The 25,803-nt window shown below is 29.9% G+C and overlaps 1 protein-coding gene across 2 annotated transcripts in view; it reads right to left on the bottom strand.

The window, feature by feature from the left end:
• LOC107444534 (uncharacterized) overlaps window positions 1-25,803 on the bottom strand; it is a 399,483-nt gene that overhangs the window by 115,683 nt on the left and 257,997 nt on the right. Inside the window, exon 9 of one of the 2 annotated variants that reach the window (XM_043043210.3) lies at window positions 2,388-2,597. In XM_043043210.3, coding sequence (XP_042899144.2) covers window positions 2,388-2,597 — 210 coding nt within the window. Of the gene's footprint in view, window positions 1-2,297; window positions 2,598-25,803 lie in introns of those variants that run through there. The other variant, XM_087161611.1, reaches the window with a different exon arrangement.

Here is a 25,803-nt window from a genome sequence, read left to right as displayed (position 1 = left end):
TAATTTTTTAGGCGCTACTAAGCACTTGATTTTTGATGTTTCGATAGCAATTCCTGAAACATTTTAATAAAAATTAGTTATAAGCATCTGCGTACTCCAATACAATATTGCAATGAGGATAACATAAACGTCTCTTTTTGAGTTTATTTAAAAGCATTATTCGGCAAAATGCTTAACTTTTTTCGTAAAATACCACAGTTTTAGTTCTGAAAAATTATTTAATTCGTGATCATGCAAAATTTATACACTCTATCCGATCCAATAAAAAAGAGGGTATCGCCGTTTGTTGTCTAAGTTGGTTTTTAGCCAATCCTTCATTAATGAGCAAGCGTGCATTTAATTTATATTAGCATTAAAATTAATTATTAAATAGCTTTTTCTTGAGAAGAACGGATATAATTAGAGTATATAAGTAGTTATCAATAAAAAAAGTACCAAGATTTCATGGTTCTTCGCACGTGGTAGAACATAGCACATCACGATTTGAGATTAATTCGGAGGAGTTGCAATGGGAGCACGAATCTAGAACGTGTTGTTATTGCTAACCATCAGGTGTGTTGATTTTACCTTCGACCATCTGTTATAATGTGACATACACTATAATTGTTCACATAATTTATCTCAAATAACATAAGTTAAAAATTTCATTTGTTAACTTTTAATTTTATAACCGTCGTTGAACAGCCGACCTAATTTTTGAGCTTACGACTACTAATGTACAACTCCGTAGCCTTGTAATTTTGAACTCAATCCAGAAGACAAGGGAACTCTTGGATCAAATATTGGGAGAAATGAGGAATTAGGAGACCCATGATCCGTCTACCACTCAGGATATTTCACGTCAGTACTGAGGTCGGTGCTTGCCGGATATGGATTCTTATCGACCAGATATCGCTGCGATTCGAACTCGGTTCACCTCATTGTTCGCTCCATAGAGCGCTCTATACCCTGAGCCATCGCGTCTTTCATTTGGTAACTTGAGATATCTTGAATGAAAAAAAAATTTTGAGAGACTTTAACACAACAACATCTCTTTTACGCTGCTCCCTATGCAACATCAAAATTCGAAAATGATCCTCCAAGCATTATATATATATATATATATATATATATATATATATATATATATATATAAAACAGTTTTACTCTTTCGTGGTTTTCCATTACTTATTTCATCAACTAACTCCACACGCCCTGATAGTGGATGCGAAAGCTTTCTTTTTGTTTCTGAGTTAATATAAAAAATTATTTTTTAAAGGCTCGGACAGAAATTTCTTCAGTTCGGATTAAATGTACATTTTAGGGACAGAAATGCCAGTAACGGATATTCTGCCACAAGCTCAACACACGGTAGCAAAAATAAAAGGAGCTAGAAACTATGACTCACTCAAAAAGTTAAGGGAGAAGAGGAAGGCAAAATTTAGCACGATGAGAATGAGGACAAATGTCATATATGTAGAACAATGAATAAGTAAACGAACAACGAGTAGAAGTTTAATAAAATCTAATAAATAAAAACTAAACTTAAACATGATAGTTGGTATAACTCGGATCATATGTCCTCGCTTAATATATAAAGTCTGGAAAAAAAAAAAGGTTTGAAACAGTCCCGGCTAACTATTATTATACTACTTAATAATAAGTCAAAGGCAAACTGCCTCATACTGCCAGTGCAGCTGATTTAAAAAGACATTATTTGCCCCTCCCCCCTTCTTAGGAGGACAATTTTAACTTAAAACATTTCTAAGGGGTTATTTGTGCCGTATACTGCACTCGGTAGTCATTAAAGTTTAGCTTATTACTACACAGTGACAGAAATGAAAGTTTAAATGCCATAAATGTATTGTTACCAATAATTTGTTTAAACAATGCGTAATTATTTAAAAATTTTAAGTAAATAATGCAAAATTAATGAAAAGCAGTGTTTTTTTAGTATAATCTTGACAATAAAAGTATATGAAATGTTAAAAATATTTTTTATGTAAATAAAATATCTTCTATAAAATAACGAATCTCTTCTTTTTTTAAAAAAAAAATTAGAAATTTAAAAAAATAATAGTATTCATTCTACATCACAAATACAAAAAGTAGTTATAAGAAAATAAGACGTTTGTAACTAAACAACAATCTGTTGAGTACTACAGAATACTTCTTAAATATCACGTAAAAAAAGGAAAAAAATTACAGTACGTGAAAAAAAAAGTATTAAAAATTATAATGTTTCAATTTTGCTGCACTTTGTTTTTAGTTGAAGAAAAAATTAAAATCATAAAAATAAACAAATAAATTTAAATTACCTGCAAGAACAGTCGTACAAATTTATCCAAAATCGAACGAATTATGACCATAAACCAACTATAAACAAACTATAAACAAACAACACTCACAGAATCGTTGTTCTGATGCTGTAATAGTCGTTGCTCTGTAAGACACTGTTTTTCCAATGAGCGGATCCAAATGTTGTGCCAACTTCTTTCCAAATGAGTGGCAGCACGCCGTAAGCGATTTGAATCGATAGTGGCGCCCTCCAGTGAATCGCATTGTCGTACCAGGGAGGTGAGTTCTTTGCCACGACCCTCGATCTCTTGTTGAAGATCCTGCAAACGACATAAATAATAAAATAAATTTTGCGATCATTTAAATATCATTTTTAACTGAGCTTTTATTTTTAATTATACCATTTTAAAAGAATTTGCGTTATATCTAAACGTAATGTCATCAATAAAAAGAATATTGATTTTAATATTCTTAGAATAAATTAAAAAAAATATGTTCTTTACTATTATTTTTTTTAAAATCTTAATTAAAGAGAGATATCAGTCTTGGTTTCATTTTCCCCTGGTATTTTATCCTCAAATCATGATGGAACTTGAAACACTTTTTTTTTTCAATTTTAAAACGAAGTATCTCAAAAACTTCGTTAAGATAAATGCATAAAGTTAGGATTGAGCATTTTTAGATAAATTTTTCTTTTGGAAATTAAAAAACAAATTATACCTTTTTATCAAACTTAAAATAAAAGTGCATCTTAATTTTTTTTTCAATTTCAGAATATTTAGAAGATTTTATAAAAATTATTAGCAAATAATGCTCACATTTGAAAATATACATTTTCGGTGTTTAATATTTGAAAGAATTAATTATAATAAAAAATGCATATATTTTATTTTGTTTTATTTTATATGTTTAATATCTTAAAGAAGTAATTATAATAAAAAGCTGCAATTATAATTTTATATTTTTTTAAAACTCATTTTTTAAATTAAATATTAAATAAATACTGCCGATGACAAATTGAAGAATGAATATATTTATTCAAAATGGTTTAAAAGTTAGACATTTTGAAGTGTAATATAAACAATGCAAAAATATAATTATATTCATAGTTTGAAAAAAGAAATATTTATTATATTTGAGTAGAAAATTTTGAATTATAATTGGATTTCCAATAAATAAATTTACATTAATTAGGAAGCTCTTATTGTTTGACTTTGAACATCATATGACACATAAATATAGACACAATGTTATTATTTATTAATAGAGTTGCATATTAATAGTTATATATTCCAGAAAACAATAAAACTTGCCACTCATAATCGAGGTTTCAAAGAGCCAATGGTTTACAATTTAAAAATAAAGACGCATTCGTTATAAATAAAATCACAATTTCCTTTTTAAAATAATAACATTAATTTAGCATCCTTCATTTATATACGTCAGACTTCCCGAAAGCAAATCACGTAATAAACTTATTTTAAAAAGTTTAAAAGAAACAACTTTTCTAAGGTTCTGCCCAAAAAAGTTAGGAATAAAGCATTTAGTGTCACTTAAAAGAATCGAAATTGAATAGAGTAGTTTTAGTTGAAATTTTAGTAGTTCTCTTGAAATAAATTTCTTCTAAATGTTAAAATTAAAATTACGCCAGTATTTCATCAAAAACTGATATTTAAAACCGCAATTGTATTTTTTTAAACATAAAAACTCTTCTTCAATTAAACCAAGAGCTGCTTATCATATATCGGCTTCCAAAATCGTGGTTAAAACTAATGACCCTTGTTAACCAATTTAACATTTGTTTTTAAAATAAGGAAACATATATAATAATAATATTGAATTATAATCTTACAGATAAAACCTCGTTATGTTTTTCTTTTAAAAAGAAATTAATTTTATGTGTTAAAATAACATTATCAAAACAATCCTATCATTCTTGTTTTTAAAAGAGATAAGTGTTAGTTTTTATCTCGGAGAAAAACATAGTTGTTCTTATCTTTTCCTATTACCCCAAACTGTGAAAGTTAATAGTTACGATCATGAAAAAAATAAAGAACTTAATATCTGCCGTGAACCAATTACAAGAACACTTGTTTCTTTCACCTCTAAGGATATTTTGCTATAAATCAGCCAGCGGGTTACAAAAAGAAGGGGCCTCGGATAAGGATAAAAAATTAATATTTTTTCAATCAACACCTGTTTTTTTTAATGTTTTTATTCATAACAGATTAATATATAGTTCGGTATAAGAATTAGTTTTAACTATATTCCTTGGGAAGATTCTAAAAACATAATAATAATAAACTGAATAACTCTTATAAAAGTACTTGAAAGACGTAGTACAAAGTACTACGAATATTACAGTTCCAAAATAAATTAATATTAAAGTATCAAAGCACTTTAATTTATTTGATGATATAATATGGAGGGGTTAATAAGGAAGTAATCTATACATTAATTAAACAGAATTTAAGACATATATTGGCTAACATTTTCTTATTTTTACTAGATTTTTTGCTGAAGGGATATTGAGCAAACTAATTTGCTTTGTTACAGGTTCGATTTGGACTACCTTTCAGTAACCTAGTGGAGGCTTTTAGTTATAGGAGGCAAAGACGGTACTAGCATTTATAAAATTTCCGATACATCGAATTAGATTTTAAATACGTAATAATGATAATAACAATAATAAAAATAAACTGGACATCTCTTATCAGAGTGTTTGAAAGACTTACTTTGCTATTATTTATTTGAAGAATTAATCTGTGTTGGTTAACAAAAGTAGGATGAACCAATCAAATCATTAATTAAACAGATTTTAAGGTAGATATACTGACTCCCATTTTCTTGGTTTTACTAGATTTTCTACTAAAGGGATATTGTGCAAAATAATGTGCTTTATTACATTTCCGATTTGGACTACCTTTCAGTAACCTAGTGGAAGCTTTTAGTTATAGGAGGCAAAGACGGTACTAGCATTTATAACATTTACGATACATCAAATTGGATTTTAAATACATAATAATAATAATAACAATAATTATAATAAACTGAACATCTCTTACCAGAGTATTTGAAAAACTTACTTTGATATTAATTTATTTGACGAATTAATAGGTGTTGGTTAACAAAAGTAGGATAAACCAATCTAATCATTAATTAAGCAGATTTTAAAATAGATATTGGTTACCATTTTCTTGTTTTTACTAGATTTTCTATTGAATAGCTATTGCGCAAACTGGTTTGCTTTAATACTGGTCCGAATGGACTACCTTTAAGAAACCTGGGGGAGGCTTTTAGTAATAGGAGGCGATAACGGCGCTCGATTCTCAAACATTCACAAAGCATTACTTTTTACTACCAGATTTAATAAAACCTCTGTCATTTGAACGCCGTGAGTTCGCTACACTAACTTTATTTGCATTTCACACATAACGACTCGTCAGGGAATGACGTACATCACATCATATAGTACCGACTAAATCGAAAATTGAAAAAGAAAATTTTAAGATGCATAACACTCAATTGACGATTAGTGTTAGCCTGACAAAGCATAATAAACACCGAACAGGAGTAGCAGATCGTTGTAATTTTTTCGACTTAAAAAATTTTATATTCTTTATGCTTAATAACTGAACCAAACGCTTGTTTAAAAATAGTAAAAAGTTTCTGAAAATCTTAAGATTCTGAGCCGTTCTTAAGTGAAAGAGCTCGGGCTCGAACTAAGTCTGTCTCATCTCTAGTTCAAAAGGCCCATAACAGGGCCTTTTTCTATCCGTAAACCATGCCGAAAATGTCACGAATAGAAAATAATCAGTCTCTACTCGCCACGTGGAGAGTCAACAAAAAGATGAGGCGACTTAAACTAAACAAACAACAGGTCACTTTATCCCCATAATTTATTTCTTGAAAATCATTCAAAATTTCGAATTTCAATTTTAAAAATTCAGAATCCATCAATTTGTGATAGAAAGATTCACGTAGAAGAAAAGTTCTTTAACAATTCACATAATTCGAAGTTATAATGTAACATAATAACTAATCTATACATAAATGTATTTCGCCTTCCCAAGTAATTTCAAATAAAGTTCCACAAAGCCAGTATGCTTAACGAAATTTTTTCACTTATTTATTTTAATTTTATAGTTGAATTAACGTTTTATACTGGTACAATATTTCTAATATAAATTTTATTAAAAATATAATCTAATCCAACAGAAAAAAAATTTGCAAAAAGTGTCTATTAAATGAAAAGGACCTATCGATATCGGTCACACACTCATTAGCTTTGAGGAAAAAGTGACTACTAAGTTATTCAAGACTACTGGCCACTGGCTACTAACTGAAAATTAAAATCTTATGCCACGAACAGACCAGGTCAGTAGGAAGAACTGAATGCTCAAAAATGTCTGTTTCTTTGCTCCAAACGGAAACACTTTTAGTTTGTTTTCTAAAAGAAGATGCAACGCTAAATTGGTTAAAATAGGCAAACAAAAGCTGTGGTGGCTCAGGGGAAAGAGCTTTCGTCTTCTAATGACGTAAACCGGGTTCGACTCCCAGCGATGGCTGGTCAATGCAAATTTCACACCCGGCTTGCACCGACCACAGTGCTGACTTATAATATACTCAGTAGTAGACGGATCAGATGCTAGAGTCTTCTTGCCGTCAGGCTAACAGTGGAAGGTTTTCTTGATTATCCTCTCCATGTAACGCAAATGTGGGTTTGTTCCACCAAAATCTCGTTCATTTTCTCTCAATACTTGATCCAGGAGTTGAATTCCTTTGTCTTCTGGATTGGGTTTAAAATTATATGGGTTGAACATTAGTAGTCGTAAACTCTAAATTGGGTCAGCTATTCAACGACGGTTATAAAATAAAATAGACCAACCTAAGATCTTTTTCCTGAGAAATCTCAATCAAATAAATTAGTAAACAATTAAAAATAAGTAACACAGAATTTTCCTTGACAAAGTTTTGAGTAAGTCCGTAATTCGAAATACGTAAGATAAGATAAGAAAAAATTTACATGTTTCTAATTATTAGGCAAAAACTAAATTTACTTATAAAATATTTAATAAGTATGATGTAATACGTTTTAAGTTAAAGATGACGTAAGATTACCTTTAGAAAAGCAACATAACGGTAATTTAAGCACATTGGTGCTATTATTAACTCCTAAGCTTTATTTTCCATATATTTGCATAAAATACTTAATAGTTCACAAAGGTGACTTTGAATAATTCGAATAATTCGTTCACGTACAATATTCAATTTGTTGACCTCAATAATTGTTTAACTTGCACTTCGAATCTTGTTCAAACAGGATCTACGCATGCACTCACGAGTGAAATACCAACACATGCATCGACGAAAACGAATCAAAATAAAATGTTCTAAGACACAAAATAAAGATTTTGCTTAAGCACGAAAAGAACATTAGATTCACGACCCGGAACGGTTAAAAAAGTTGCATGTTAGGAGATCATTACGCTAAAAATTATTCAAACGAAAATATATCAACTTCAAAATAGAATGTTTGTTAGTGTTTTAACAGTTGTTCGATTAATGTTTTTGAGTATACTCAGGATAACGTTTATCCAGAAATATATCTCAAAAATACTAAAGTAAAAAAATATGAACTTATTATTTTCTTCCTCTGTTTAAGAAAAGTCATGTAAACAAATACATTATTAAATTCTGTTTCAATAGTTTTTCAATAACAGATAACAGATACAATAAAAAATTGTAATTTAATCGATTATGCATCGTTGACGTTTCAAAACGTTCTAAAAAATTGGGAAATTATTATTTTAAATATTGATAAAACACCCAAATCGAATTATGTCATTTATGTAGGGGAGAATCAGGTAGCCCCGTCCACTTAGGGAGCATTGCTTATATTTCTGTATAATATTGAGTAATAATCAATATTTTTGTATGTTTCTATTGTTTTACCATCTAATTAAATAATGCAAAAAGGATAAACCAAAAAAAGAATAGTTTGACTTAAAAAAAATAGAAATTTAAAAAAACATGTTTTTCAGCTCTTTTCAAAATGTGTCGGGTAGCCCCGCCCAGTTACAAAAATTATGTTTTTGACTGTTTTTTCAGGTGTAAATGAAAGTGACCAATGTATTGACAATAGATAAACCTCATTTATCATTTTTATAACAAAATTATTTTATTTATTACATATTTATATACTTTTAGTGAATTCTATCATTTAATAACAATCATTTAATAACAGCAATATTTGTTTTTAAAAATGCATATAACATTCAAATTTGAAGCAATAAAATAATAATCTTTCCAACTGTACATTTATCGACGAAATAAAATTGGGCGGTGATACCCGACATTCATGTGAGCGGGGCTACCCGAAATCCAATTTTTTTGTAAATTTGTAATTACTGGAACAATTTTTCACATATAAACTTTTTTCTTCGTGCAAATTAAACTTAAGACTACATAGTTTAATGCTGTATGTATAATAAAAATTATTTTTTTAGTATTAAAATGAAGTTTAATCGAAACATTCAACCAATTTTTCTTAATTTCATGACTACTGTATTCAACATATTTTCAAAACTATTGTTTACCGTGTTAACAGCTGCATAAATACTTGAAACTTTGAAAATAATCTTTTTTTTAATATAACAATTAATGTCCGATGGCCCATTGATTTGAAAAAATATTCTATACATATGAAATTGACTGTGGGTGGGGGTACCCGACTCTCCCTATATTTTTTTTAAATTCAAGAACAAAATGATTCCTCGTGCACGCACCACTGAAAAAGTACAACACGAGGCTTACAGACGTAAGTATGGAAGCAAACAATGTAGGATTTTTAAACAGATATACATACTAAAAGGGCATGTAAAATTTTGAAAAGAAAAATAATAATAATAGAAAAAATAATAAAATAAAAAAAATATTGAAAAAAAAACATTCACTAAGAGGATGAGAAAAAAGAAAAATTAATATAGTACACAAAACAAAGTGATTTATAAACTTGCATTAAAAACTGAATCAATGAATTTGCAGAAAAGTTTGAAAATGGATTTGTTTCCCACAAAAGTGCGAAGAGGGGGAGGAAAGTTAATATTGAGCGAATTTAAAGCAATTATTTAGTTTTCTCCATTTTTCTCAAAATGGAGAAAACTTTTCTCATTTTACAGTAAAATGCTCAACGTCTTGTGTTCCTCCAATATTGCAATCACACAGATCACTGGAACTTAAGCCAAGTCTTTTCAGAAATGCCTTGAGGTTGCCGTGTCCAGTGAGAAATTGTGTCACATGAAAGTTGCAGATAAAATGTTGGTTTTTAAGTCCTTGATTATTATTTTTTTAATGTATGTTAGGATAATGAAAATTGTTTGTTTCAAGAAGTTACATTACCCAAAGACATTTGCTTTAAATAAAAGTAAACTAAATAGTTTTTGGATGCTTTAGATCCACTTTTAATTAATAATCAACAATGTATTTTAAAAATTAGTTGTATTCCCTAGATTTTTAATGGTACCCAAAATATAACCGAAAATTGGATTTTGAGAATTTAACGCAAATCACCCGGAAAAGTATTTTGAAATATATGTACAAAATTTCAAAGTAAAATCGTAATTAGAAAAAAAAAGTTATAAGCATTTTTCGATTGACGCATTAACAATTTCAGACATTTGAGTGGGATAGACCATCATAAGCAAACCGAGCTAACACCTTATACGTAATTTAAATGTTTATTATTATTATCATAATTTAATAATTTTAATAAATTTACATTCAATAGAAACATTTTATGTATCCTACAATTTTTATGTATCTTTGTTTAACTATTTTTTGTTCAATTTGTCTAACTTCTATGGGCTGAAACAAATAAAAACAAAAGTATTTTATTCAACTTTTTTAAGAAATGATTTTCAAAAATAATGTCACGATTTAAATTGTTATTGTTAAATTAAGCTCCAGAGTTTAATAATGGTAACTAGACACAAATATAATCCTTAAACTTGTTTTTCTCAATTTGTTATTTTTTAATGTTTTCTTATATTTAAAGGTCTAAAGAATTTTTATCAAAGTTAGAGCTCTGAAACTTTTTTCAGTACAGAAACATAGCCTAAGCAAAATAGGACACTGAACAAGGTTTGGAGCAATTGAAACTTTTTTCTTTCACAAAATGCCTAAATTGAAACTGAATAAAAAAATTATTTTTTACGAAAGTTCAAACAAAAAACTGAATTAAAAATAACTAATCACTGCATCATAAAATCCATAAGCAGTTTTGTCCACCCGGGTATCAACATGCTAGTGAAAAAAAGTTGGTAAAAAAAAACTAGTAGTATATTGAAATTTCCAATATTAAATTCCCTGACCTCAATTAATTTTTTTTTTATTTATGAACTTACAAAAAATTTCTAATTTAAAAAGACGAATAGCAAACAGTCAAATTTATTCCATGCATTTTTATAACTTACATCTCTTGCTACTATCTTTTTCGATGAGGTGTAATTTCTATCAGCAATAAAGCTTACCTGATACGAATCATATTTAAATCCAGTTCCTTATTATCATACATACTCAGTGACCGTGAATCACCGCTGCGAAAATATACACTCCTAGTTTCACATTTTGTATTTTAACTTGAACTGGCAGCACCTCAAGCTGAATAATTTCGAACTGGACCACTATTGTTATCGAATTACATCAGTTGGCCATTTTAAATAGGAAGAATAGCTCAGAACTTCTTTAGTAAACTTTAATCAGAACATCAAACTGTCTAAAATTACTGATTAATGGATATGATTATGGTGTACAAAATGATAGTATGTCTTGATTAAAAGGTTATGAATTTGTTTACTGCCTATCGTGCATAATTCCGTTTTTCAATTAATCATTCGAACATTTTTTATAATTTATAATCCTCATTTTGATAAGAAATGACGTAGTCAAAAATCCGTCTGCATATAATCGGCAGTTTTTACATCTAACAGTCTATACTTTCATCTTGAAATCTGGACAGGGGCTGCGAGGGACAATTTTAACCCTCGATCTTTAAATTTTTAAGAAATTTTCAATTAGGGAGAGGCATCTGAAAAATGGAATTTTCCGATTGGTTTAGCATTAGCATGTGTTCTAAAATAAACTGTAGATGGCCCTATTTTATTTTTCTAATATTTTAAAGGTAACATCATTGATGTTAGCTGTCTTTTAGCTCTCAAGATTTAAGAAATGAGTCTTAGCTGGTAGTTCTTGAACAACATGGCATGTTAATATTCTGGATATTAAGATCGAGCTAAGTTTCTCTCCTTAAATTCGAATGTTATTTAACATAAAGTTAATGAAATACGGAATCGTATCGTATATGGCACCGTACGGCTCCGAATTTGTATATAGATAATTTTTTCTTGTCAACGTTATTTTTTTAAAACCTAGATTTATTATTTGTTTATATAATTTATTGTAACCGTGATTATTTTTGTTTTGTGTATCTGGAAATTTTGTTGCATAACTAGTTTCTTTATATTCGACATGGCGGTGTCTGTCTTTGTGTTAAGTAAGAATTAAGCAAAATATTTTTTCGTGAAAAAACATAGAATGTGTCACTTAACAAAATTCATATTTGATGGGGTAGGCTTACTCGAAATAGAATGGAAATAACATTTACTAACATAAACAAATGTCACGTTTCAAGAGCCAATCAGGATCGTTGGGGTTTAAGGATTTATTATTCGCTAATAAACTAAAAACGAACGTTGTAGCATTCGGGGAATACTTCACCAAATTAGTATTTCTAAACCACATGTTTATTTTGCTTATTGTTATGCCTCAAAAAAGTGATTATATTGAACTAAATAATTAAAAATAGATGTTTATTAACATTTAAAAAAAGGAATGTACGGAAAAGAAAAATTGATGAAGAAATAGTACTAATTCGTTTAAGGTAAATGTAAAATATATAAAATATATAATAAATATTAAATTTGGTAATAGGTACTAAGGAGATAAAAAAAATAAGATACGTGTTAAAAAGAAAAATTAATGGAGAAATGGCAGTAGTTCGTTTAGGAGAAAAGCAAGAAAATTTTCTTATCAGCATTACCATTTCAATTGGTGTAGTTTTAATAGTTACCAAATTTTAAGAAAGGGTGACAAATGATAAATAAATAAAATTGAAATTATTTTAGCTTTATTTATTGTGTTGTTACATGTCTTTCTATTTTGTACATGATTAAGTATTATTTCATACTGATAATTTCACTATTTACTTTTTTACCCAGCTCCAAGAACGGTAATTCAGCTAATTATTCAATAAAATTGGACACATTAAATTGAAACAGAATGTATTCATTTTATAAGGTTTGCTCTATTTAAAATAGCGAACTTTTATTATTTGAAATAGAAAACTTAGTATTATTAATCATAGAACTAACTACTACCACAGAAATTTTTATTACACATTCAGAAATTTCCCATTCTTCCCGAGGCTGACAAAATTTCAATTTCACAGTACTAGGAGGCTTCGCCCTCTGCTCGCTGGTGCTCGCCAACCCCCGGAACTGCTTTCGCAGTTCATTTCGGATTGCTTCGCAATCCGATGCTCGCTTTACTCGCTCATTGGATACGTTCTTAACGTCTAGCTTTTGTATACTTTTTTGAACACTGAAGTTCCGAAAACTTTTCACTGTAGAAAATTCTAAACCTGTACATTTCAATATTAATTTGAAATTGCAAACAGTTCACATATTTTTCTTAATCACACTATTCTAAATTTCAGTTGTTGAGAAAAGTAACTGTTGTAAGTTTTGTTTTAAAGTCTTTCCCACAAAAGGGCTAAAGCCATGTGTTGTAAAACAATATGAAATAGTAGTCTGCCACTGAACGCCGGATGTAAAGATAATGTAACAAAACGTGGAATAGTAAAGCGCTCAATTCAAAATAAAATAGCAATAGCATAACACTTCTCATTTCTGCCAACGAAAAGGAACTATTTCAGTACTCATAACCAACCAACCGTTCTTTTCTCGGTGACAATCGGAGATAGATAAACATATGATGCTCACTACGTGCTCTTGCGCGCCGAAGCCTATCAATTAAAACGTATTAGCATTTTATATAACATGGATTAGCCATATGATGCTCACTACGTGCTCTTGCGCGCCGAATCCAATCAATTAAAAATGAAAACTGTTGCCAGCGCGAGAAAAGAAATATCATCGGTTTTATTGATACATACATACGTACGTATTAGCGTTTTATATAATACTAGGAGGCTTCGCGCCCTGCTCGCTAACGCTCGCCAACCCCCGAGAATTGCTACGCAATCCTATGTGGTTCACGCCGTGAACCATGGCTCGCTGCTCTCGCTCGCCAATGAACACAATGTTCTAGCACAAAGACATAATATATTATCATCAAAGACATAGTATTTTATCATCAAAGACATAGTATTGTACTTATGTAGAAGAATTCTACCAATGTTCTTATTGGCTTTTAAAAAAGTATATTAGCTATTTAGATTGTACACGGTGAAAAAATCAAAACATTAGCTAAATAAGAAACATATTAGCAAAATAAATTATCAAATATTGCTTCACTAATATTCTGCATTTTAAAGCGTGAAAATTCAATGCATAAATAAACGCGAAATATAAAAAAATTCAATGCATTCAATACAAACACTTAAACGGTTTTTAGACGTTTAGGTAGCTCCCAGTTGAAAAATATCAATTCAACAGCGGCTTTTTAAAGCATTCTCACTTCAATTGGGTATAATATGAAAAAAACACAACTACTTCGATTTAGTAGGAACAACATATGACGCAATGCTAAACGAATGGAATTGAGTTGTTGTTTATTTAGTTGTTGTTATTAGTAGTTGTTGTTATTTGTTTTAGTTGTTGTTGTTTATTTAGTTGTATTTAGTTTCAATAACTTTTCTTTATAATGCAATAAAATCTGGCGAGCAGCTATTTAAACGATCGAACACTTCGTTTGTTTATTTGTGGCTTGAAGTTAGGCTCGCAGAAAATGCCGTTCATGGGTTAAATTTAGTAGGAACAACACAACCTGTGACGTAGGCTATATTATACCCAATTAATTAATTAATTCCTAATTGAGTTTAAATTAAATATTGTCATGTTTTTAGTGCAGGAATCTGAAATGAACAACCTGATAATGCTCACTCTGGTTATTGTTATCTGGTTGCTCACTACGTGCTCTTGCGCGCCGAATCCAATCAATTAAAAATGAAAACTGTTGCCAGAGCGAGAAAAGAAATATCATCGGTTTTATTGATACATACATACGTACGAATAAGCGTTTTATATAATACTAGTGGGCTGCGCCCCCTGCTCGCTAACGCTCACCAACCCCCGAAAATTGCTACGCAATGTTATATGGTTTGCTTCGCAAACCAAGCTCCCTTTGCTCGCTACTAACTTAGGTACATTGCAAATGCACAAAATTCTAAGAATTCAAAACAATCAACAACTTTTTTTTCTAAAAAAAATTACATCTTTTTAGTAAATACTGAGTCCTTAAAATAAATTTGAATTCAAATAAATGACATGTAATTCATTAAATCTATTAGAAATGTGCTATAGTATAAAATCTTAAGATAAAATTTCTAAAACTGATATCTCTTTAAAAAGGTTAAAATTTCGGCTATACTTACGTCTATTAAAAATTGAAATAAGTGAATTGCAATGGAAAAACCTGCATAAGCAAATAAATTCTAGTAAAACAAATAAATTCGTGACATAAATAAAAAATTGTAAAATAAATTCGTAATACTTAAATTCGTGAAAAAAACGCTTTCGACAAAAAACTAAAATAGAGATCTATCGACAAAGACTTCTGCCTAGCTTATGCTCTCCCTGGTTATTTCAGTTTCCGTTTTTAAAAGCGCTACATGTTGAGCCATCTTAGCTGGATTTAGCATGTGACATTTTTAGCAGCAATGATTGGTCTATTTTCTAGCGTTGCAATTCGGGGAGTTGTAATGAGGCTTTTTTTTATCGCCGTGTAAGAGAAATATATATATAGATAGATAGATAGAAGATTACTAATTTAATATACTTGATATGAGTATTTTCTACGCGAGATATCGCACGTAGTAATTTCATATGACACATTAATAGTATAATGAACAGAGAAATTTGTCCTATGAAATTTTTAACACTGACATAGGGCATATTATATATTATTATACGCCATATTATCACGGCATATTATATATTATTATACGCCAATAACAGTACAAGTTTATCTGCGCTATATTTTCGCCCAGCAATATTATGCCATATCTAGAATTTGAACCGGATATTTGATTTAAACAAGACTGGTGTTATTTGATTCAAACGAGATTTTGCTCAGTCCGCTTAATTTAAAGTTGTTTTGCTATAGAAATGATGAGATGTGTTCTACCATTTAAAATACCTAAAAGTCTAAGTATTACAAAACTAGAATCAACCTTTCGTGATTTTATAAATCATAGTGTTTTTATTGGCGGTTTTGAAGCACAAAACTGTAGAATAATGAGAACGGAAACATATATAAAACTATAAACTTTACAGACAACCTATAACTTATAGATAAACTTTACGGATTACACGAATAAATTAAAAATGATATATGTATTCGAATTACTCTTTGATCAAGCGCCTTTTTGTTCAGTATTTTATTACCCACTCGAAATATTTTTTATATGTATTGATTTTTTAAGACAAATGCCCAGGGTCAGAAAATCCTATCTAGAAAACTTAAAAATTCATATCAATTTATACAGCTCACAAATATTATCTATTAATAGTATTATATATGTTTTAAAATGATTATTTTAAAATTTTTATTCCAAAATCTAATTTAATGGTACTTTAGTTGTACCATTATTTCACTTCAAACAAATAAAAGAATTTTTTTTTTAAATTAATTCTACCTAGTAATATTACCCGTTTATATTAGAATTAATCTACAAAAATTATACGCAAAATTCTAACTTTCAAATAAGTGCTTTATCTTAAGTCACAATGAAACAATAGCATAAAAAGAAAAATAGCACTAAAATATTCTAAGAATAAAAAAATACATGTTTTTTTTGCAAAAACTTATAGCAATTACAAATTCTATCAATTCATAAAATTAGTCAATTTATGAATCTTACATTTAAATCATTAATGGTTATAATCATATCAAATTTACACATAATCATTGAAAATGTAGGCCAACTCTAGGCTTTGTATCTGATTTCTACAATTTCTCCATTTACATCATTTTAATGTATATAAAAGTATTACGCAAAAATTCTGATTGATAACATTCCATAATTGTTGAAAAACATCTATAAAACCTTTATGTGTTGTTTACATAATGGCAATAACAAGCTCAGTATAAAGGATAATAAAATTATTACAAAATATGCATAGATAATTTCATTGATACAACCTTTAGAAAATGTCATGACATGAATTAACGGAAATTATTGTATCTTAATAAAATAAAATTCCAGTGAAAGTCATGAATGTTTTATTTTTCTTATTAAATAAATACACCCAAAATTGTATTTCTTTTAATTCATACTTTTACCATCACCATACGCCCTGAACTCTTGGCATGTTTAAGCTTTAACAATAGCATCAACTTAGGGTGATATCGTATGTAACTGGTCTTCCTGTAGGCAAAATGTGGGAAGGATAGTAGGTGCTGGGTGTATTAAGCACGAATTAGATTCTATTGCCTGGATACTCCTTTAATATAATCCACACCCTAGATTTGGATCACGGGGTCATTAACAAATTAAGAATTGTTCCTTAAAGGAGAGATCTTTTCTTCTTACTTTTCACACATCATTGTCATTATATTAGTTAAAAACACTAGAAATAGAATTTTCTTAAAATTTAAAATCGTGTGAACAGTAATTCAAAGTATAATAAGTGTGAATTTCTTTAAAAACCGGTAAAAAATAGAATTAAAACTCGTAAGAACACTACAATAGATGTAACTAGTGCAAATGTAACAAGCGCAGCTAGGAAACCATAACAATCTCAAGCAGCAACTACAACAAGCGTTTCTAAGCAACTATAACAAGCTCAAGGAGGGAACTGCAACAAATAAACTACAGCAAGCTTACTCAACAAGATGGAATTACTACAACTTATACCTTGTTTGCCTGTATTAGTGTAAAAATTATTGTTTTAACTAATTTTATCATACACATTTTTTAATAATTCGAGTCTCAAGTCTACTAATTAGCTATTTAAACATAATATCAAAAAAGTATGAGCGTCGTGAAAAAGAAATAAAAAAGTTTTTATTTTATACATGATAAAAACTATTTGTTTTAATTTTTTTTATCAAAATCAACAAACAATCTACTACTTAGTTAATAATCTATTTACGTAGTTTTCCATGCATTTTGATTTTAGCAAACAACATTCATGTCTGTAGTTTTGTACATTTAATCCCAAATAGAAAACACTGCAATTCTAGAGATTTATTAATTTTCAAAATCATCTCCCATCCTTTATTTTATATTTTTATTTTATAACCGTCATTGAACAGCTGACCCAATTTCATGGGTTTACGGCTACTAATGTTCAAATCCGTAGTCTTGTAATTTTGAACCCAATCCAGAAGACAGGGAAACTCCTCGATCAGTACCCACACAGGTATTGATTTGTTATGGGAACATGGAGGACTTTGTGACTCGACAGATTTAACATGTATCAGTCACCATTTACTAGACGAGGAGTCTTCGGCCGGGCTGAGATCGAACCCACGAACTCTAGAACATGGGCCCAGTGCCCTTTCCCATCCTTTATTGAGTTGAGGCATCAGATCCAAAGAAAATATCAAAACCTAACAGCTTTCATGGAAGATTTTTCGAGTAAAACTAACCAGAATTTGCGCTACATGAACAAAACTCTCTTAAGAACCTTCACATGGTTAAGGTAGAGTAATCGTAGTTGTCGAAGTATTTTTTATTGTATTGTATTCTGTGTACATCAAAAGCAGTATAAAAATCAATAAAACTACACAATTGCAAAACGTTTCAATTCATTTATTTTTTGATATTCTCATTTTTTGGAAAAAATTTAATGGAGCATTTAATGATGTAATATTATTAATAATGTAACAATATTTAATAGCGTTGCATTTAATGTACCATTTAATGTAATTTAATGGTGATTAGATTACAGTTTAAAATATTTCTTTCAAACTTTATTATAAACGATGACTTGAAATGCACATTGGACATAATTAAAACATCACATACTAATTATTATTATTCATTGTATTTGGTATATGATAAAATATGCAACTAACGCATATGTTTAGACATTGTTTGACCTCTCAGAGGTACAGTTGTATGCAGTGATTTATTGTTAGCATTTTAATTAGATATTAACGTAAAAAACGGTGGTTTAATTGATGCTTCCATAAGCCAATTTATTATCTATAGATCCCTTTTAAGTCGTGAATACTGAAACACAAAACTTGTGATTTTATCTGATCGTGATTTTACGCTCACTAAGTTTGATAAATGATATGCTTGAGCGATTTGTAACAGATAGGAAGGGTTAAATACTATGCTCTCAAGAAAATCATGAGAAATATTTTGAATTTCATTCTCGTTTAAAGAGGTCCCACATTTGGATCGAGGATATTTGGTTCCACGCGGCTGCTCTTAGATAATATTTCCTTTTATAATCAGTAAACAGATTCATTAGATCGCTATATAAAAAATAAACACTTGTCTCCGAATGTAAAGTTTGCAGAAAAATACGTGGAGATTAAATTTTTTTCATAACATTCCTGAGTAGTTTTTAGCGTTTTTTAAGAGCGATATTAGTTGGAAAACAAATGGAATGCAGGAAATTTACGTCTTTTATTGTATATTACTTTGTTATGCATAGTCTCTAACTCCCTTCAAATGGAAAATATTTAAATAACCTATTTTTATAATGTTTGTTTGAAAAGCAAAATGTTATTTCAAAAAAAAAAAAAAATGTCGAAACAAAATATAAATTCTCGGCAATTAATTTTTCTGTTGTTATTTCTAATGTAATAGATGATGGATTGAAATCTAAAAAGATGTTTAAACACTATCTACCAGCCGACCGACCTATGTAGGGGGCAGGGAACTGTCCTTGTATCAGAAAGGTTCCGGGTTCGAATCCTGGGTAAGGCATGGATGTTTCTTTCTCTCTATCTGTGTTGTATGTCCTTTCTCCTTTGTGTGTGAATGTGACCCGCCCTATAAACGGGTTGTGGTAGTGCGACGTGGGCGACGCTGGTCCACCGCCGTGGCTTCGCCACAGGTGCCCCACTAGGTAACGAAAAGAGAGGTAGCAGTTCTGGCACTTTCTTTGGCCAATGGACAATAGTTCCAAGTGCCCGCCATTAAAAAAACACTATCTACCAATAAGTATTTGGACAACTATGCAAATGACTATATCTGCCGTCTTGAGATACGTCACGCCCTCCGCCGGTTTATATCGTGTAGGGAACAACATCGGCATTAGTCCCATGCACTGATGTCTACTGCACTATTTTGTATGACAATGTGCTTCCTACGTTGTGTGTCAGTTTTACGGGGTGGACCCCTGTTACTTCCAGGACGCAATGCCAGCTGTCATGTTGCGAGGGTCATCAAGATTTGGTATTTTATTTTTATTTTACAACCGTCGTTGAACAGCCGACCCAAGTTTGGGTTTACGACTACTAATGTTCAACTCCGTAGCCTTGTAATTTTGAACCCAATCCGGAAGACAAGGAAACAGCTGGATCAAGTATTGGGAGAAATAAGCCTTCTTGGAGGACTTTTCGATGGAACTAACCCGCATTTGCGTTACGTGGAGAGGAAGACCACGGGAATCTCCCACGGTTAGTCTGACGGCAAGGGGATTCTAACCCATGATCCATCTACCACTGAGGATATTTTCATGTCAGCACTGTGGTTGGTGCAAGCCGGATGCGGAATTCGTATCGACCAGCCATCGCCGGGATCGAACCCCGGTTCATCTTATTGGAAGGCGAACGCTCTATCCCCTGAGCCATTGCGGCTCCCAAGGCTTGATATGGTGACAATGAGGTTAATCGAAAGGATTGGCCTGTCCAGAGTCCAGACCTGAACCCTATCGAGAACCTCTGGGACGAGTTGGATCGCCGAATTAAGGAGAGTACTAGCCGTCCAAAATCGGTGAGGGAACTTACATGTCTTCTTCAAACCGAGGGGAAGAAAATACCACTAGTCGTAGTCGTCACACAAGGACTCGAGGAAAGTACGCCATGGGGGGTTCACGCTGTAATTGCCTCTCGAGGAGGCTCTACCAGCTATTGATTATGGATGAAGTTTGTTTTTCTTTTCAATCACGTGTGTCCAAATACTTATTGGTAGATAGTGTACATGATATTTCGTTTACTATCGTTAGTGGCCGCAAAAATATGATATTACATCATTCTGATAACAATATAATCATGAATATTGCTATGTTCCAACATTTAGAGGAGTATATTTTTTTAAAAAAATAACAAAGGAATTTAGAACTACATTATTTATCTAGTTTGTAGTCAGTCTTACAATCGTAATAAAATGGTGCATTAAAAAAATCTTTAACCAAATAAAAGTTCAATCACAATATGACGCTTTGAAAATTTACATATAAATAAAAAATAGATTTCAACAAATTGTTTTTATTACTTTAATTGTGATTTAAATAATAAATTTTAAATTAAATCGAACAGATTTCGTTTTCTTTTCGATTTGTGTAATTTAAAGTTCTTTAGAAGCATCTTAGTAAGCTGGTTTTACTGCTGCAGTTCGTTTGATAAATGCTTTTTCGTTAAAATAAATAATTTTTTCTTAGCCCTGAATGAGCCTTTTTATAAATTTTATTACAGCCTTATCTTAAATGGTGATTCCTTTCCTGTATCTTAAATGGTGATAATGTGTGAGCAAGTGTCTAACACCTAAAAATTAATATTTCTGTGAGACAAAAAAAAAACATTTTTTTTTTCAAAAACTCTTAGATGGCTACTCTTGCTTTCCCCTCTGCTTCATTATTTTTATTTTATTTTAACTATGGACAATTGATTTTATTAAAACTAAGAAAATATTAATTTTTTTACTATGTATTTGATAAAAAATTAATAGAAAAAAAATGATTGATGATTTAAAATGTTAATCCAATTCATGAAGATTATTGTCAACTATACAATTGAGTTAGAAAAGCTGGAGAAAATAAAATTAATATATATATACAATAGATACAAGAGTAAAGACAGTGATTTCTGTATAATGCTAAACTTAGAAATTTAATTGTTTTTTTTAAGTGTAGGTTCTATAGCAGCTTAAGTTATGTTTCTATTGCTTGGCGATGCAATTAATGCTTCTTATAGCGAAGAAGTCTTTTATCAGTTTTGTCATTAAAAATAATGGCACTGTCTAGTAATGTTTGACCCATAGAGGAAGTCCCACAGAATTTAAGATTTTATTTTTTGAGAATAGCTACTTTTCAAAACTTTATCTTTCAAGCAAGTAACACTTTAATATATTCTGTAACTAATAATTCGAGTCAGAGACCACGAATTAAAAGTTCGCTTATTTTTTTTCTTAGTTCCCTTTAATTTTTTATAAAAAATTGACTTAAAGTAGAATATTCTTAAATATTTATTAAAATATAGATAAGGAATGCAATTTAATGTTGGCAATCAATGAACATGTTAACAACACCCTGACTAAACAAGATTTGCTAAAATCGTCAGCCATTCAGATGAAGCTTTATTGAGCAATAATTTCTAATTTTTAGCTGAACATTTGTTTGAATATTGAATACTGAGCCTGGCGAAAACTTAGTAAATAATACACCCGCTAACAGATAATTAAATAAATCAGATAAAAATCGAAGAAACAGATAGTGTCTCGCAAAATTTCTCTTATAAACTATTTAAAAAAAGATTACAGCGAAGAGAATAGTTAAACGTGTTTATAGGTATGATAGTTTTTGATAATAATGTAATTACTAAATTTACATCGAAAAACGAGCCTTTGTTTTTGGAAACAATCGCAAAGGTGTTGTTTGAAACCTGTTTTCGTAAATAATTATCTCGAAATTAACAAAAAACCTAAAATATTCAAAACTCTTTTTTTTCTCCCATACTATATAAACAATCCCTCGAAGTGAAAATCTCATGAAATGAATTAGATACTCTTATTTTTATTTTACTGACCTTCTAAAGTCACTGGGTTAATATATGACCGATCTCTAAACCTATTTATAGCGAGAAAAAAATAGATAAATAAAGCACACAAAAAAGAGAGTGCTAAAATACGGAAAATAATTAATCGAGACAAAAGCTTTTTCCACCATCACGACTCGAAACTTCCTTTCAATTTCGCCAGGTATATCATTCAACAAAAAAGTTCGTAATGTAAGAGAAAGCAAAAGTGTTGATTACAATTAACTCGCAAATGACGCCATCTTTAAAAGCGAATCATAGAAATGATATTTCATAATATGTTGTTTTTTTTCTTCACTTTCTTAAACACTTCTTAAATCTGATTTACAAGGAAAGAAAATAATTACTGTGTTATTGGATCAAATCAAGTTTTTAAAATTGAATTCTATAAATAATACATAATATTAAATTTGGCTAGCGTAATGTATTTTAAACTGCAAATGGTGGCTATTTTGGATTTAACTCATAATGAAGTTTGATTTAATAGCATTATGATGTCTTTTTCCTTGAATTAATAACATCATGATATGAATGCGCGTGCTCTTAAATTTTTAGCAATTAAAGTATAGTGAAAAGCCTCCATTTTATAATCATTCGTGTGAAATTGAATATGTTAAACTTTTTTACTGTATCAGTTATGTAAACATTTGCATTAACATTTGCATAAACATTTTATAAGTAAACTTAACAATATTTATCAAAAAAACTTTTTTAATTTTACATGCTAGTATGTTGATTTCATAGATAAGTTTAAAAATTTTTCCAACAGATCTGCTCTATTTTATCTTTATGTACATATTTCACATTATGTATTGATATATTTTTATGTATTACGTTCAGTATATTTTTATTTCCTTATGTTTATAAAGTATTATCATACATTATCAGACAATATTTCAGTTTTTGCCTTCAATTCTTAAAATTCAAAGAAAACCGACAGCACTTTTGTATTATTGGCGTTGAAAATTTAATGATGTTAGTATCAAACTTATAAACACGCATTTTACCATGTAATTACGACAAGCGAAACATTTTATATATTACTATCATGAAAGAACAGCTTAATGTCGATCATAATAACAAATCAATCATTGTTATGCATCTGCTTCAAAGTTCACAGATCTATGTTGCATGTAGGATTGTCGTATAATGATTTTTAAATTTAATTTCAATGTATTTATACCGTAGAAACAATATTTTTCTTTCATATCCTATGCTGTATGTAGAACCGTAATAAACCTGCATTGTAATTTTTCCATTTCCAATAAAATTTCTGGCATCGGCTGTTAACTGGTAGGGGCGGAAAGGATGAAATTCAGGGCTGAGTGTTATAGTTATAATTAATATTATTAGTGTGTGTAATATTCATACGCGTCGTGTATAGTATTCAATCTGCTCGATAGTGGATATGCCACAGATCGATGAATAAAAACGAAGATTTGAGCAAATCCCTAAGCTAGCAATTCTCGCAAAATGTTAAAACAAAAATTCTGTAGGGTGAGTTTGCTGTATTAGCAAGAAGATAAAATAATATTCCTTAGATGTTGCGGTCAATGTAATGTAATATTAATAGCCAAGTAAGTTGGCTAAAGTATGCATGGATGTGAATATCTGGCAGCGGAACACAATCTTGAAAAAAATGTCAGCGTAAGGTGTAGGAGGTAAAAGTATACCCGGCACTGAGACTTTAAATCTTAAAAACATCAGTCTAGGATATACAGGGCAAATGTGTACCGTACAGTAGCACTTAACATTACATAAACATAAATTTTTAGTTATGCTTTGCTGTGGCACCTAACGTTAAAAAAACGTTAATGTAGGGCATACCAATCTGTAAAAGTAAGGACAACTATGTGCCGATAAGGAACATTTAACCTTGCAAAACATCAGTGTAGTGTAAACCGGGCAATGACACTTATTTCTCTTGATTAATCCGATTAATTAAACATAATAAACAGTGATTATTAACAATGGCCGCATTCCGTACAATAAAATTTTCATTAATTCGAAGGGAGCGGTGAGATTATGGGGTGTGGTAACAAGCGAAACATATAGTTGCGCCAGTCTTGACTTTTTTATTTCATCTTTTCACTAAAGCAGTTAAACGGATTGTATCAAGTCATTTACTTTCTTTGGTGAAATCACCATACAGAGTTATTATTTTAACATCTTGCTTAAATTGATGATCTAGCGTAGGGATTAGATCAAATCTACTTTTTTTTTCTTTCATCTCCCTGCCAGAGATATAACATGAGTATTTGAGAACACAAACAAAAGTTATCTAATTTATTCATCACTGATAAAAATAAACTCATTTTTATTAGGGATTTTTTGAAAATGAGAATTTTTATATGAAGGTAAAGACGTTTTTGCAATAATTTCCTGAAAGAATATGACATACGCTCATTCGTTTCAAGCGGTTCTTCTATTTATAACAATATTAGCATACTAGATTTTATTATTCAAATAAAACACTAGCAATGCAAAATGTAAAATAATACCTATCAAAAAATGTTGTCAGGCTTTTTTTTTAAAAATTTAACAGTATTTACTTTTTTGAAATACAGAATGACGTTTACCGATTAAATATACGACAGAAACAAAATCAATGTTTTTACATTTCTTCACACGCTTATTAAATATGGTTGCTATCCAAATATTCATTGAAATAAAATAGTTGAATTCTAAATTATGTAAACCATAATAAACTAAATTGAAATTTTCTTGCTAGGAAAAGATGATTTGTTTTTATGACTTTTTGACAAGAAAAGGCACTATATACTTAATTTGTAATTCCCTAATCGTCATCTTTAATTTTCACGGTGAATAGAACATAGCAAGTAATGAAAACATACAGAAAACTTTTACCTATCGTGAAATTACTACAAGCCGACAATTTTTTTCAAACATTTGAAATGCTAATACAGTTAAAATGTTAAAAGTAAATTGCTCAATGATGAGTAAAAAAATTAAGATCTCTACTACTTACACAAGTGCTGATTGTTAATTCTGAAGTATCAATTTCAATCAATTATTTGACATTAGAGATAGCCATCAGGCTAAGATACTTATACTCGAGAAGCAAAAAAAGAAAATCAATGTGTATTGTTCTAAGTATTAATCTCTATACAACTTACACAAGTGTCGATTGCTAAGTCTGAACTATCAATCTGAACAAATTATTTGACATGCCAGATAATCATCAGGCTGAAATACTATATCCGAGAAGTAAAGAGGGAAATCATTTTGGATTGTTTAAAATATTAATTCCTTTAGACACCGACATGT

Source organism: Parasteatoda tepidariorum, chromosome 4, assembly GCF_982258835.1.
Source record: "Parasteatoda tepidariorum strain Cologne lab strain chromosome 4, Ptep-v5.0, whole genome shotgun sequence".
Taxonomy (NCBI): domain Eukaryota; kingdom Metazoa; phylum Arthropoda; class Arachnida; order Araneae; family Theridiidae; genus Parasteatoda; species Parasteatoda tepidariorum.
The sequence above is the reverse complement of the archived record's forward strand: the minus strand, read 5'-3'. Positions and strand labels throughout refer to the sequence as shown.